We start from the raw sequence: 18,347 nt of genomic DNA, 5'->3' as shown, positions 1-18,347 counted from the left end.
GGGTGTTGATTGGGAGAGCTAGCTAAGACAACAACAGCTAATCGGCTAAAACAACAACAGGTAAAATGTTGATGACAGGGTTCAATTCTCGGACCTCGGGCAGTCTCTATGGGGATGCCACAGGGTTCAATTCTCGGACCTCGGGCAGTCTCTATGGGGGTGCCACAGGGTTCAATTCTCGGACCTCGGGCAGTCTCTATGGGGGTGCCACAGTGTTCAATTCTCCGGACCTCTGGCAGTCTCTATGGGGATGCCACAGGGTTCAATTCTCCGGACCTCTGGCAGTCTCTATGGGGATGCCACAGGGTTCAATTCTCCGGACCTCTGGCAGTCTCTATGGGGATGCCACAGGGTTCAATTCTCCGGACCTCTGGCAGTCTCTATGGGGGAGCCACAGGGTTCAATTCTCCGGACCTCTGGCAGTCTCTATGGGGGTGCCACAGGGTTAAATTCTCCGGACCTCTGGCAGTCTCTATGGGGGTGCCACAGGGTTCAATTCTCCGGACCTCTGGCAGTCTCTATGGGGGTGCCACAGGGTTCAATTCTCCGGACCTCTGGCAGTCTCTATAGGGGTGCCACAGGGTTCAATTCTCGGCCGACTCTTTTCTCTGTATATATCAATGATGTCGCTCTTGCTGCTGGTGATTCTCTGATCCACCTCTACGCAGACGACACCATTCTGTATATATCTGGCCCTTCTTTGTGCTAACTAACCTCCAAACGAGCTTCAACGATTGCTGCCCGCACCCTCCCACCGGACTAGCATCACCACCCTGGACGGTTCCGACCTAGAATATGTGGACAACTATTAATACCTAGGTGTCTGGCAAGACTGTAACTCTCCTTCCAGACTAATTTTAAGCATCTCCAATCAAAAATGTAATCTAGAATCGGCTTTCTATTTCGCAACAGTCCTCCTTCACTCACGCCGCCAAACTTACCCTAGTAAAACTGACTATCCTACCGATCCTCGACTTCGGCGATGTTATTTACAAAATAGCTTCCAATACTCTACTCTGCAAACTGGATGCAGTTTATCACAGTGCCATCCATTTTGTTACCAAATCACCTTATTTCTTTTTATTTATATTAACCTTTATTTAACTAGGCAAGTCAGTTAAGAACAATTTCTTATTTTCAATGACGGCCTAGGAACAGTGGGTTAACTGCCTGTTCAGGGGCAGAACGACAGATTTGTACCTTGTCGGCTCGGGGGTTTGAACTTGCAACCTTCCGGTTACTAGTCCAATGCTCTAACCACTAGGCTACCTGCCACCTCTACATTCTAACCACTAGGTTAGTCGGCTGGCCCTCGCTACATAGTCGGCTGGCCCTCGCTACATATTCGTCACCAGACCAACTGGCTCCAGGTCATCTACAAGTCTATGCTAGGTAAAGCTCTGCCTTATCTCAGTTCTCTGGTCACGATAACAACACCCACCCGTAGCACACGTTCCAGCAGGTATATCTCACTGATCATCCCCAAAGCCAACACCTAATTTGGCCACCTTTCTCTCCAGTTCTCTGCTGCCTGTGACTGGAACAAATTGCAAAAATCGCTGAAGTTGGAGACTTTTATTTCCCTCACCAACTTTAAACATCAACTATCTGAGCAGCTAACCGATCGCTGCAGCTGTACATAGTCCATCTGTAAATAGCCCACCCAATCTACCTCATCCCCATTGTTTTTACTTTGTTGACTTTTCTGCTCTTTTGCACACCAATATCTCTACTTGCACATCACCATCTGCTCATTTATCACTCCAGTGTTAATCTGATAAATTGTAACTATTCGCTCCTATGGCCTATTTATTGCCTACCTCCTCATGCCTTTTGCACACACTGTATATAGACTTTCTTTTTTTCTACTGTGTCATTGATTAGAGGCACAAGCATTTCGCTACACTCGCATTAACATCTGCTAACCATGTGTATGTGACAAATACGATTTGATTTGTTTGTGTTATTGGCTTATTTATTGTTTGCTCCATGTGTAACTCTGTGGTTGTCTGTGTCACACTACTTTGCTTTATCTTGACCAGGTCGTAGTTGTAAATGAGAACTTGTTCTCAACTGGCCTACCTGGTTAAATAAAAGTGAAATAAAATCAAAAAATAAACACTGAACTCTATCTGAGAAGTAGTTGGTGAACCAGGCGAGGCAGTCATTTGAGAAGCCAAGGCTATTAAGTCTGCTGATAAGAATATGGTGATTGACAGAGTCAAAAGCCTTGGCAAGGTCGATGAAGACGGCTGCACAGTACTGTATTTTATCAATTGCGGTTACGATATCGTTTAGGGTTCGATTACAGGCTCAAAATGGCCATTAACAAAGAACTTTCTTATGAAACCCGTCAGTCTGTTCTTGTTCTGAGAAATGTAGGCTTTTCCATGCGAGAAATTGCCAAGAAACTGAAGATCTGTGTGGAGTTGGTCCCCGCTTTGCTGCAATAATAACCTCCACTCTTTTAGGAAGGCGTTCCACTAGATGTTGGAACATTGCTTCGGGGACTTGCTTCTATTCATCCACAAGAGCATTAGTGAGGTCGGACACTGATGTTGGGCGGTTAGGTCTGGCTCGCAGTCTGCATTCCAATTCATCTAAAGGTGGGGTTGAGGTCAGGGTTCTGTACAGGCCTGTCAAGTTCTACCACACTGACCTCGATTTGTCATGCTGAAACAGGAAAGAGCCTTTCCCAAACTGTTGCCACAAAGATGGAAGCAAAGAATGGTCTAGAATGTCATTGTATGCTGTAGCGTTAAGATTTCCCTTCACTGGAACTAAGGGGCCTGAACCATGAAAAACAGCCCCAGACCATTATTCCTCCTCCACCCAACTTTGAAGTTGGCTCAAAGCCTTCGGGCAGGTAGCATTCTCCTGGCATCCGCCAATCCCAGATTCGTATGTCGGACTGCCAGATGGTGAAGCGTGATTCATCACGCCAGAGAATGCGTTTCCAGAGTCCAATGGCACCGAGCTTTACACCACTCCAGCCGGCGCTTGGCATTGCGTATGGTGATCTTCGGTTTGTGTGCAGCTGCTAGGCCATGGAAACCCATTCATGAAGCTCCTGACAAACAGTTCTTGTGCTGACGTTGTTTCTGGAGGCAATTTGGAACACGCTTCAGCACTCGGCAGCACTGTTCTGTGAGCTTGTGTGGCCTACCACTTCGCGGCTGAGCTGTTGTTGCTCCTAGACGTTTCCACTTCACAATGACAGCACTTCCAGTTGACCGGGGCAGCTCTAGCAGGGCAGAAATTAGACAATGACTTGTTGGAAAGGTGGCATCCTGTGATGGTGCCACGTTGAAAGTCACTGAGCTCTTCAGTAAGGCCATTCTACTGCCAATGTTTGTCTATGGAGATTGCATCGCTGTGTGCTAGATTTTATAGGCCTGTCAGCAACAGGTGTGGCTGAAATTCTAATCCACTAATTTGAAGGGGTGTCCACACACTTTTGTACAAGCCAAACAAGCTACTGCCACCTTGTGTTCTGGGGTGTTTTGACACTATTGGATCAGTGAGGTATCTGTGATATATGAACAAACATACAGTGAACTGCCGAGGTGTTAAGCACCTTTCAGCAGTCCGTATCAGGGTTTCAGAGCCCTAGATGAACGGGCAGAACCAGCACAAGACTCAACGGACACTTGTTGTTTCTGTCTTTAGCTACAACTGATTCATAAGCCTTCTCTGTTATGTAACGCTGGAATGGTAGCCTGGTAGCCATGTGCTGGGCACTCATTTCTAGCAGCTACTCGGTACCACTTAGGTGTGTGGTAGAAGTGTACATGCATGTCTGCTGTTGCACATAATCAGCCCACTTCTCCCTAATGCTTGTTCACCTCGCTGCTTATATAGACTCAGCTGAGTATTCAAATAGTGTTGGTGAATTCTAGAAGCAGGACATTCCAGTGGTAGTTGATCAGATGATGCTGAAGCCAAGTCTCTAACTGTTTCCAGTTCAGTAGCCTCATGGAACCAGACAGACGGTCTCTGGATGCAGATCAGAGAACGAGTCAGGTGTTCTACTCCTTGAAGACAGACTCCTGTTGTACTCTTTAACTGCCTCCTCTGAACACTTTTAAAAACAGACTCCTGCTTTAGTATTTGAGTGTCGTCCTCGGCTATTGTACTTTTTGTGTGTCCCCCTCTGTCTATATCTGTCCTCTTCCTGTCTCCCGCTCTGTCTATATCTGTCCTCTTCTTGTGTCCCCTACTGTCTATATCTGTCCTCTTCCTGTGTCCCCTTCTTTCTATATTTGTCCTCTTCCTGTGTCCCCTTCTGTCTATATCTGTCCCCTTCTGTCTATATCTGTCCTCTCCCTGTGTCCCCTTCTGTCTATATCTGTCCTCTTCCTGTGTCCCCTTCTGTCTATATCTGTCTTATCTGTCCCCGTCTGTCTATATCTATCCCTGTCTGTCTATATCTGTCCTCTTCCTGTGTCCCCTTCTGTCTATATCTGTCCTCTTCCTGTGTCCCCTTCTGTCTATATCTGTCCTCTTCCTGTGTCTACTTCTACATCTGACTCCTCCCCTCTTCTGTGATTGGTCCAGATCGGGGTCAGCTACAGGTGTCCAGTGAAGTCATCCAGAGTTCAGAGGTTAGCCAGACGGAGGTAGTGTCACATGACCCCAGGTCCCCGCCCAGCCCGGCCACGCTGAAGCACCGCATGGACCAGCAGATGTCCAGCGCCTTGAACGGTACGGCGCCAGAACTGCTACTAATCTGACAACACACAGAACTACTACCAATCTGACAACACACAGAACTACTACTAATCTGGCAACACACAGACCTACTACCAATCTGACAACACACAGAACTACTACCAATCTGGCAACACACAGACCTACTACCAATCTGACAACACACAGAACTACTACTAATCTGACAACACACAGAACTACTACTAATCTGACAACACACAGAACTACTACCAATCTGACAACACACAGAACTACTACCAATCTGACAACACACAGACCTACTACTAATCTGACAACACACAGAACTACTACCAATCTGGCAACACACAGACCTACTACCAATCTGGCAACACACAGACCTACTACCAATCTGACAACACACAGAACTACTACTAATCTGACAACACACAGAACTACTACTAATCTGACAACACACAGAACTACTACTAATCTGACAACACACAGAACTACTACTAATCTGACAACCAATGGAACTACTACTAATCTGACAACACACAGACCTACTACTAATCTGACAACCAATGGAACTACTACTAATCTGACAACACACAGAACTACTACCAATCTGGCAACACACAGAACTACTACTAATCTGGCAACACACAGAACTACTACTAATCTGACAACCAATGGAACTACTACTAATCTGACAACACACAGACCTACTACTAATCTGACAACACACAGAACTACTACTAATCTGACAACCAATGGAACTACTACTAATCTGACAACACACAGAACTACTACTAATCTGACAACCAATGGAACTACTACCAATCTGACAACACACAGAACTACTACCAATCTGACAACACACAGAACTACTACCAATCTGGCAACACACAGAACTACTACTAATCTGGCAACACACAGAACTACTACTAATCTGACAACCAATGGAACTACTACTAATCTGGCAACACACAGACCTACTACCAATCTGGCAACACACAGACCTACTACCAATCTGGCAACACACAGAACTACTACTAATCTGACAACACACAGAACTACTACTAATCTGGCAACACACAGAACTACTACTAATCTGACAACACACAGACCTACTACTAATCTGACAACACACAGAACTACTACTAATCTGACAACACACAGACCTACTACCAATCTGGCAACACACAGACCTACTACCAATCTGACAACACACAGAACTACTACCAATCTGACAACACACAGAACTACTACCAATCTGGCAACACACAGACCTTCTACCAATCTGGCAACACACAGACCTACTACCAATCTGGCAACACACAGAACTACTACCAATCTGACAACACACAGAACTACTACTAATCTGGCAACACACAGAACTACTACTAATCTGACAACACACAGACCTACTACCAATCTGACAACACACAGACCTACTACCAATCTGACAACACACAGACCTACTACCAATCTGACAACACAGACCTACTACCAATCTGACAACACACAGAACTACTACCAATCTGACAACACACAGAACTACTACCAATCTGACAACACACAGAACTACTACCAATCTGACAACACACAGAACTACTACTAATCTGACAACCAATGGAACTACTACTAATCTGGCAACACACTGACCTATTACTAATCTGACAACACACAGAACTACTACTAATCTGGCAACACACAGAACTACTACCAATCTGACAACACACAGAACTACTACTAATCTGACAACCAATGGAACTACTACCAATCTGACAACACACAGAACTACTACCAATCTGACAACACACAGAACTACTACTAATCTGACAACACACAGAACTACTACTAATCTGGCAACACACAGAACTACTACCAATCTGACAACACACAGACCTACTACCAATCTGACAACACACAGAACTACTACTAATCTGACAACCAATGGAACTACTACTAATCTGACAACACACAGAACTACTACTAATCTGGCAACACACAGAACTACTACTAATCTGACAACACACAGAACTACTACCAATCTGACAACACACAGAACTACTACCAATCTGGCAACACACAGAACTACTACTAATCTGGCAACACACAGAACTGCTACCAATCTGGCAACACACAGAACTGCTACCAATCTGGCAACACACAGAACTACTACTAATCTGGCAACACACAGAATTACTACTAATCTGGCAACACACAGAACTACTACTAATCTGGCAACACACAGAACTGCTACCAATCTGGCAACACACAGAACTACTACTAATCTGGCAACACACAGAATTACTACTAATCTGGCAACACACAGAACTACTACTAATCTGACAACACACAGAACTACTACTAATCTGGCAACACACAGAATTACTACTAATCTGGCAACACACAGAACTACTACCAATCTGACAACACACAGACCTACTACCAATCTGACAACACACAGAACTACTACTAATCTGACAACCAATGGAACTACTACTAATCTGACAACACACAGAACTACTACTAATCTGGCAACACACAGAACTACTACTAATCTGACAACACACAGAACTACTACCAATCTGACAACACACAGAACTACTACCAATCTGGCAACACACAGAACTACTACTAATCTGGCAACACACAGAACTGCTACCAATCTGGCAACACACAGAACTACTACTAATCTGGCAACACACAGAACTACTACTAATCTGGCAACACACAGAACTACTACTAATCTGGCAACACACAGAACTGCTACCAATCTGGCAACACACAGAACTACTACTAATCTGGCAACACACAGAATTACTACTAATCTGGCAACACACAGAACTACTACTAATCTGACAACACACAGAACTACTACTAATCTGGCAACACACAGAACTACTACTAATCTGACAACACACAGAACTACTACTAATCTGACAACACACAGACCTACTACCAATCTGACAACACACAGAACTACTACTAATCTGACAACACACAGAACTACTACTAATCTGACAACACACAGAACTACTACTAATCTGACAACACACAGAACTACTACTAATCTGACAACACACAGAACTACTACTAATCTGACAACACACAGAACTACTACTAATCTGACAACCAATGGAACTACTACTAATCTGACAACACACAGACCTACTACTAATCTGACAACCAATGGAACTACTACTAATCTGACAACCAATGGAACTACTACCAATCTGGCAACACACAGAACTACTACTAATCTGGCAACACACAGAACTACTACTAATCTGACAACCAATGGAACTACTACTAATCTGACAACACACAGACCTACTACTAATCTGGCAACACACAGAACTACTACTAATCTGACAACCAATGGAACTACTACTAATCTGACAACACACAGACCTACTACTAATCTGACAACACACAGAACTACTACTAATCTGACAACCAATGGAACTACTACTAATCTGACAACACACAGAACTACTACTAATCTGACAACCAATGGAACTACTACTAATCTGACAACACACAGAACTACTACCAATCTGACAACACACAGAACTACTACCAATCTGGCAACACACAGAACTACTACTAATCTGGCAACACACAGAACTACTACTAATCTGACAACCAATGGAACTACTACTAATCTGGCAACACACAGACCTACTACCAATCTGGCAACACACAGAACTACTACTAATCTGACAACACACAGAACTACTACTAATCTGGCAACACACAGAACTACTACTAATCTGACAACACACAGACCTACTACTAATCTGACAACACACAGAACTACTACTAATCTGACAACACACAGACCTACTACCAATCTGGCAACACACAGACCTACTACCAATCTGACAACACACAGAACTACTACCAATCTGACAACACACAGAACTACTACCAATCTGGCAACACACAGACCTACTACCAATCTGGCAACACACAGACCTTCTACCAATCTGGCAACACACAGACCTACTACCAATCTGGCAACACACAGAACTACTACCAATCTGACAACACACAGAACTACTACCAATCTGGCAACACACAGAACTACTACTAATCTGACAACACACAGACCTACTACCAATCTGACAACACACAGACCTACTACCAATCTGACAACACACAGACCTACTACCAATCTGACAACACACAGACCTACTACTAATCTGACAACACACAGAACTACTACTAATCTGGCAACACACAGAACTACTACCAATCTGACAACACACAGACCTACTACCAATCTGACAACACACAGAACTACTACTAATCTGACAACCAATGGAACTACTACTAATCTGACAACACACAGAACTACTACTAATCTGGCAACACACAGAACTACTACTAATCTGACAACACACAGAACTACTACCAATCTGACAACACACAGAACTACTACCAATCTGACAACACACAGAACTACTACCAATCTGACAACACACAGAACTACTACTAATCTGACAACACACAGAACTACTACCAATCTGGCAACACACAGACCTATTACTAATCTGACAACACACAGAACTACTACTAATCTGGCAACACACAGAACTACTACCAATCTGACAACACACAGAACTACTACTAATCTGACAACCAATGGAACTACTACTAATCTGACAACACACAGAACTACTACTAATCTGGCAACACACAGAACTACTACTAATCTGACAACACACAGAACTACTACCAATCTGACAACACACAGAACTACTACCAATCTGGCAACACACAGAACTACTACTAATCTGGCAACACACAGAACTGCTACCAATCTGGCAACACACAGAACTACTACTAATCTGGCAACACACAGAACTACTACTAATCTGGCAACACACAGAACTGCTACCAATCTGGCAACACACAGAACTACTACTAATCTGGCAACACACAGAATTACTACTAATCTGGCAACACACAGAACTACTACTAATCTGACAACACACAGAACTACTACTAATCTGGCAACACACAGAACTACTACTAATCTGACAACACACAGAACTACTACTAATCTGACAACACACAGACCTACTACTAATCTGACAACACACAGAACTACTACTAATCTGACAACACACAGAACTACTACCAATCTGACAACACACAGAACTACTACCAATCTGACAACACACAGACCTACTACTAATCTGACAACACACAGAACTACTACTAATCTGACAACCAATGGAACTACTACTAATCTGACAACACACAGAACTACTACTAATCTGACAACCAATGGAACTACTACTAATCTGACAACACACAGAACTACTACCAATCTGGCAACACACAGAACTACTACTAATCTGGCAACACACAGAACTACTACTAATCTGACAACCAATGGAACTACTACTAATCTGGCAACACACAGACCTACTACCAATCTGGCAACACACAGAACTACTACTAATCTGACAACACACAGAACTACTACTAATCTGGCAACACACAGAACTACTACTAATCTGACAACACACAGACGTACTACTAATCTGACAACACACAGAACTACTACTAATCTGACAACACACAGACCTACTACCAATCTGGCAACACACAGACCTACTACCAATCTGACAACACACAGAACTACTACCAATCTGACAACACACAGAACTACTACCAATCTGGCAACACACAGAACTACTACCAATCTGGCAACACACAGACCTACTACCAATCTGGCAACACACAGACCTACTACCAATCTGGCAACACACAGACCTACTACCAATCTGGCAACACACAGAACTACTACCAATCTGACAACACACAGAACTACTACTAATCTGGCAACACACAGAACTACTACTAATCTGACAACACACAGACCTACTACCAATCTGACAACACACAGACCTACTACCAATCTGACAACACACAGACCTACTACCAATCTGACAACACACAGAACTACTACCAATCTGACAACACACAGAACTACTACCAATCTGACAACACACAGAACTACTACCAATCTGACAACACACAGAACTACTACCAATCTGACAACACACAGAACTACTACCAATCTGGCAACACACAGACCTATTACTAATCTGACAACACACAGAACTACTACTAATCTGGCAACACACAGAACTACTACCAATCTGACAACACACAGAACTACTACTAATCTGACAACCAATGGAACTACTACCAATCTGACAACACACAGAACTACTACCAATCTGACAACACACAGAACTACTACTAATCTGGCAACACACAGAACTACTACCAATCTGACAACACACAGACCTACTACCAATCTGACAACACACAGAACTACTACTAATCTGACAACCAATGGAACTACTACTAATCTGACAACACACAGAACTACTACTAATCTGGCAACACACAGAACTACTACTAATCTGACAACACACAGAACTACTACCAATCTGACAACACACAGAACTACTACCAATCTGGCAACACACAGAACTACTACTAATCTGGCAACACACAGAACTGCTACCAATCTGGCAACACACAGAACTACTACTAATCTGGCAACACACAGAACTACTACTAATCTGGCAACACACAGAACTGCTACCAATCTGGCAACACACAGAACTACTACTAATCTGGCAACACACAGAATTACTACTAATCTGGCAACACACAGAACTACTACTAATCTGGCAACACACAGAACTACTACTAATCTGGCAACACACAGAACTACTACTAATCTGACAACACACAGAACTACTACTAATCTGACAACACACAGACCTACTACTAATCTGACAACACACAGACCTACTACTAATCTGACAACACACAGAACTACTACCAATCTGACAACACACAGAACTACTACCAATCTGACAACACACAGAACTACTACCAATCTGACAACACACAGAACTACTACCAATCTGGCAACACACAGAACTACTACCAATCTGACAACACACAGACCTACTACTAATCTGACAACACACAGAACTACTACTAATCTGACAACACACAGAACTACTACCAATCTGGCAACACACAGAACTACTACTAATCTGACAACACACAGACCTACTACTAATCTGACAACACACAGAACTACTACTAATCTGACAACACACAGAACTACTACTAATCTGACAACACACAGAACTACTACTAATCTGACAACACACAGAACTACTACTAATCTGGCAACACACAGAACTACTACCAATCTGGCAACACACAGACCTACTACTAATCTGACAACACACAGAACTACTACTAATCTGGCAACACACAGACCTACTACCAATCTGACAACACACAGAACTACTACTAATCTGACAACACACAGGCCTACTACCAATCTGACAACACACAGAACTACTACCAATCTGACAACACACAGACCTACTACCAATCTGACAACACACAGACCTACTACTAATCTGACAACCAATGGAACTACTTCCAATCTGGCAACACACACGCACACACACACACACACACACACACACACACACACACACACACACACACACACACACACACACACACACACACACACACACACACACACACATTACTCCTGCACGATACCATGCTACGGCTGGACTGGCCTCTCAATCTGGCAACGCTTCTCAGGCACAGAACTCTACTGTTCCCTACTACTGTTGGGAAACACCCACAGCCCATTTATAATGTTTGAGATAGCTGGAGCTGTAGGACTTGTTACCCTGCTTGTTACCCAGAGACACAGGGGCTAGCTGGAGGCCTTGTTACCCTGCTACACAGACACTGGGTTAGCTAGAGGCCTTGTTACCCTGCTACACAGACACAGGGGTTAGCTAGAGGCCTTGTTACCCTGCTACACAGACACTGGGGTTAGCTAGAGGCCTTGTTACCCTGCTACACAGACACAGGGGTTAGGTAAAGGCCTTGTTACCCTGCTACACAGACACTGGGGTTAGCTAAAGGCCTTGTTACCCTGCTACACAGACACAGGGGTTAGCTAAAGGCCTTGTTACCCTGCTACACAGACACAGGGGTTAGCTAAAGGCCTTGTTACCCTGCTAAACAGATACAGGGGTTAGCTAGAGGCCTTGTTACCCTGCTACACAGACACAGGGGTTAGCTAGAGGCCTTGTTACCCTGCTACACAGACACAGGGGTTAGCTAAAGGCCTTGTTACCCTGCTACACAGACACAGGGGCTAGCTAGAGGCCTTGTTACCCTGCTACACAGACACTGGGTTAAGTAAGGTCTACTACACCTGTTGTATTCAGCATTTCACTGTGAGGTCTACTACACCTGTTGTATTCAGCATTTCACTGTGAGGTCTACTACACCTGTTGTATTCAGCATTTCACTGTGAGGTCTACTACACCTGTTGTATTCAGCATTTCACTCTGAGGTCTACTACACCTGTTGTATTCAGCATTTCACTGTGAGGTCTTCACCTGTTGTATTCAGCATTTCACTGTGAGGTCTACTACACCTGTTGTATTCAGCATTTCACTGTGAGGTCTACTACACCTGTTGTATTCAGCATTTCACTGTGAGGTCTACTACACCTGTTGTATTCAGCATTTCACTGTGAGGTCTACTACACCTGTTGTAGTCAGCATTTCACTGTGAGGTCTACTACACCTGTTGTAGTCAGCATTTCACTGTGAGGTCTACTACACCAGTTGTTTTCAGCATTTCACTGTGAGGTCTACTACACCTGTTGTATTCAGCATTTCACTGTGAGGTCTACTACACCTGTTGTAGTCAGCATTTCACTGTAAGGTCTACTACACCTGTTGTATTCAGCATTTTTACTGTAAGGTCTACTACACCTGTTGTATTCAGCATTTCACTGTGAGGTCTACTACACCTGTTGTATTCAGTATTTCACTGTGAGGTCTACTACACCTGTTGTATTCAGTATTTCACTGTGAGGTCTACTACACCTGTTGTATTCAGCATTTCACTGTGAGGTCTACTACACCTGTTGTATTCAGCATTTCACTGTGAGGTCTACTACACCTGTTGCATTCAGCATTTCACTGTGAGGTCTACTACACCTGTTGCATTCAGCATTTCACTGTGAGGTCTAATACACCTGTTGTATTCAGCATTTCACTGTGAGGTCTACTACACCTGTTGTATTCAGCATTTCACTGTGAGGTCTACTACACCTGTTGCATTCAGCATTTCACTGTGAGGTCTACTACACCTGTTGCATTCAGCATTTCACTGTGAGGTCTAATACACCTGTTGTATTCAGCATTTCACTGTGAGGTCTACTACACCTGTTGCATTCAGCATTTCACTGTGAGGTCTACTACACCTGTTGCATTCAGCATTTCACTGTGAGGTCTAATACACCTGTTGTATTCAGCATTTCACTGTGAGGTCTACTACACCTGTTGTATTCAGCATTTCACTGTGACGTCTACTACACCTGTTGTATTCAGCATTTCACTGTGAGGTCTACTACACCTGTTGCAGTCAGCATTTCACTGTGAGGTCTTCACCTGTTGTATTCAGCATTTCACTGTGAGGTCTTCACCTGTTGTATTCAGCATTTCACTGTGAGGTCTACTACACCTGTTGTATTCAGCATTTCACTGTGAGGTCTACTACACCTGTTGTAGTCAGCATTTCACTGTGAGGTCTACTACACCTGTTGTATTCAGCATTTCACTGTGAGGTCTACTACACCTGTTGTATTCAGCATTTCACTGTGAGGTCTACTACACCTGTTGTATTCAGCATTTCACTGTGAGGTCTACTACACCTGTTGTATTCAGCATTTCACTGTGAGGTCTTCACCTGTTGTATTCAGCATTTCACTGTGAGGTCTACTACACCTGTTGTATTCAGCATTTCACTGTGAGGTCTACTACACCTGTTGTATTCAGCATTTCACTGTGAGGTCTACTACACCTGTTGTATTCGGCGCATGTGACTAATAACATTTGATTCGATCTGACATGGGTCCTTTTGTTCGATGGATCAGGGGTCATGAACAATATAGGTGACATACCGTACATTCATGTCCTCCAGATTTATATGTTCATTAATAAGTGTTGTCTCCTGCCTTTCATTCATCCCTCCCAGGTCGTAAGAGCGCTCTGAAGTCCATCATGAAGAAGAAAGATGGCCGCCAGGGTTCTTTGGGAACCAAGAAGAACCTACAGTTTGTAGGAGTCAATGGAGGGTCAGTCTGCAGGATGTAGTTATTACAACAGGTCCTAGAGCAGTGGTATTCACAGTCGGGGTTACGACTCAGGTAATTGCAGTGGGGTTGCCAGAAATTCTGTAGAATAAAACCGGGGCCCTGCTGAGAAAGTTTGAATACCACTGGTCTAGAGACTGTGATTTGATCTTTTCAATGCAAACAGCAAATAGTAGAATCATTGAATGTGTATCTCTGTAGTGCGTTCGTATCAGTAGCCATTAAACAAAAATAATAATCAGAGACCACAATGGAAATAAACGGGCAACTTTTGCAATCCCAGCTTATATTATTGTTCACTATTATTATTAGTCACATTTCAACAAATCTACTGAGTATATACTGTATGTGTTTTCAAATCAATCAGTCAATCAACAGTATCTACAGGCAGCCCAAATCAATCAACAGTATCTACCGGCAGCCCAAATCAATCAGCAGTATCTACGGGCAGCCCAAATCAATCAGCAGTATCTACGGGCAGCCCAAATCAATCAGCAGTATCTACGGGCAGCCCAAATCAATCAGCAGTATCTACGGGCAGCCCAAATCAATCAGCAGTATCTACAGGCAGCCCAAATCAATCAACAGTATCTACCGGCAGCCCAAATCAATCAGCAGTATCTACCGGCAGCCCAAATCAATCAGCAGTATCTACGGGCAGCCCAAATCAATCAGCAGTATCTACAGGCAGCCCAAATCAATCAACAGTATCTACCGGCAGCCCAAATCAATCAGCAGTATCTACGGGCAGCCCAAATCAATCAGCAGTATCTACGGGCAGCCCAAATCAATCAGCAGTATCTACGGGCAGCCCAAATCAATCAGCAGTATCTACGGGCAGCCCAAATCAATCAGCAGTATCTCACGGGCAGCCCAAATCAATCAGCAGTATCTACGGGCAGCCCAAATCAATCAGCAGTATCTACGGGCAGCCCAAATCAATCAGCAGTATCTACGGGCAGCCCAAATCAATCAGCAGTATCTACGGGCAGCCCAAATCAATCAACAGTATCTACCGCAGCCCAAATCAATCAGCAGTATCTACCGGCAGCCCAAATCAATCAGCAGTATCTACCGGCAGCCCAAATCAATCAGCAGTATCTACGGGCAGCCCAAATCAATCAGCAGTATCTACGGGCAGCCCAAATCAATCAGCAGTATCTACGGGCAGCCCAAATCAATCAGCAGTATCTACGGGCAGCCCAAATCAATCAGCAGTATCTACGGGCAGCCCAAATCAATCAGCAGTATCTACGGGCAGCCCAAATCAATCAGCAGTATCTACGGGCAGCCCAAATCAATCAGCAGTATCTACGGGCAGCCCAAATCAATCAACAGTATCTACGGGCAGCCCAAATCAATCAGCAGCCCAAATGCAGGAACAAGTATGATGTAGTATTATGCTGCTGGCTGGTTGTGTTTTCTTTCTGAAACCTGGCTGACATGCAGTAGTTCTGTGAGATAGTGTTGACTTTGTCTTCCCCTGTTGGCGTTCTGATGCAGGTACGAGACAACGTCGAGTGATGAATCAGAGGACAGCAGCTCCTCTGATACAGAAGAAGAGGAGGAGGAGGAGGAAGAAGAGGAGGAGGAGGAGGGGAATGTGTTCGGAGGAGAAGAGGAAGCTGAAGAGAGGAACACAGAGGAATTCCAGAACGAGGGAGCAGTGGAAGCGGGAAGGAGTGAAGAGGAGGGAGGAGGTGACAAGCTAGAGATGAGAGAGAGGTGGGTTGAGTGAATTCAGGGGAGAAATGAATAGTGGGGGTACGCCGTACCGGTAAAACAAAATTTATCACGATCATTTAAATGAAATGCCAAGAAAAATCAATTACACCATTATCACATGTCAGCTCCATGAACAAATGATACAAATATTTAGTGTTCGAACAGCCTCCTGTGAAGTTGTGACTTGCGACATAGTTTCCTGAATCGGGTCACATAAAGGAAATGAAAGGAAACACATTAAAAAAATAACGAAAGGAAGTAGGAGAACAACTCGTAGGCAAACCGATAGTCCAGCCATCCACATGTTGTCTTCCCCATTTAGTAGCAACTCCTCCAACACTCGATTTCATCCATGAACTTTTTTCCTCATTGAGGAGACATCTTCTTTCGTCTCCAAACTTCCATTGAACTTTTCTAGACTCTTCAGTAGACAGAGACTGCAAAGAAACCCTTAAATTATTGTGAAGGTAACTGTTTTCACAAGCTGTGGTACTTACTTAATTGTGAGAAGCCATGCTTGTTGCTGTGATCAAACAGTTTTTTTAATGCTTTTAAGAAAAACTGGGAACTCGAGTGGTCTTTAGGTGTAGAGGGATTCCGACTTTGAATTCCAAGTTGGATGACCGTTCAAAACCTTTTCCCAGTTGGAGCTAGTTTTTTCCCAGTTTTCTTGAACGCACTGAAGTCTGAAGTCGGATATTTCAGAGTTCCAAGTTGCTGTTTTCAATTGCGGCATTTCTACCACTGTTTTTGTTGTTGTTGTTGCGCACCAGTTCCCTACATTATCACTGCAAGCGCTATTTGAGTCACTAGATACTCTACACGCCCACGTTCTGGACACAGCCAATGAAAAGGTATCCTCCCAGGCACAGCGAGGAGAATAAGAGAGAGGGGTTGTACACCAAAGTTACACATAGTCGAATTCAATACGTAACTTCCAAACTTCTGACATTTAATAAATTACTAATTACATGACCCTCCCTGGACTAAATTTAAAAAAGCGAAGCCCTCTCCCATTTGACTCCGGGTAACAGTTGCATTAATTTCGACCGGTCCCTAAACGTAATTATGTGACTAGACCCAGTGAGATCGTACTACATTAATAGGGGTTCTATATGTAATTCTGTGACTAGACCCACTGAGATCGTACTACATTAATAGGGGTTCTATATGTAATTCTGTGATTAGACCCACTGAGATCGTACTACATTAATAGGGGTTCTATATGTAATTCTGTGACTAGACCCACTGAGATCATACTACATTAATAGGGGTTCTATATGTAATTCTGTGACTAGACCCAGTGAGATCATACTACATTAATAGGGGTTCTATATGTAATTCTGTGATTAGACCCACTGAGATCATACTACATTAATAGGGGTTCTATATGTAATTCTGTGATTAGACCCACTGAGATCGTACTACATTAATAGGGGTTCTATATGTAATTCTATGATTAGACCCACTGAGATCATACTACATTAATAGGGGTTCTATATGTAATTCTGTGACTAGACCCACTGAGATCATACTACATTAATAGGGGTTCTATATGTAATTCTGTGACTAGACCCACTGAGATCATACTACATTAATAGGGGTTCTATATGTAATTCTATGATTAGACCCACTGAGATCATACTACATTAATAGGGGTTCTATATGTAATTCTGTGATTAGACCCACTGAG

At 43.5% G+C, this 18,347-nt stretch overlaps 1 protein-coding gene across 1 annotated transcript in view; it reads left to right on the top strand.

The window, feature by feature from the left end:
• Window positions 1–18,347, top strand: part of LOC135534005 (KN motif and ankyrin repeat domain-containing protein 1-like) — a 45,057-nt gene that overhangs the window by 14,914 nt on the left and 11,796 nt on the right. The window contains 3 exon segments of the mRNA XM_064961166.1: window positions 4,558–4,704; window positions 14,812–14,911; window positions 16,433–16,654. Of these exon segments, the coding sequence (XP_064817238.1) occupies window positions 4,558–4,704; window positions 14,812–14,911; window positions 16,433–16,654 (469 nt within the window).

This window comes from Oncorhynchus masou, unplaced genomic scaffold (assembly GCF_036934945.1).
Source record: "Oncorhynchus masou masou isolate Uvic2021 unplaced genomic scaffold, UVic_Omas_1.1 unplaced_scaffold_2912, whole genome shotgun sequence".
NCBI lineage: Eukaryota > Metazoa > Chordata > Actinopteri > Salmoniformes > Salmonidae > Oncorhynchus > Oncorhynchus masou.
This window is presented reverse-complemented; position numbering and strand designations above follow the sequence as displayed.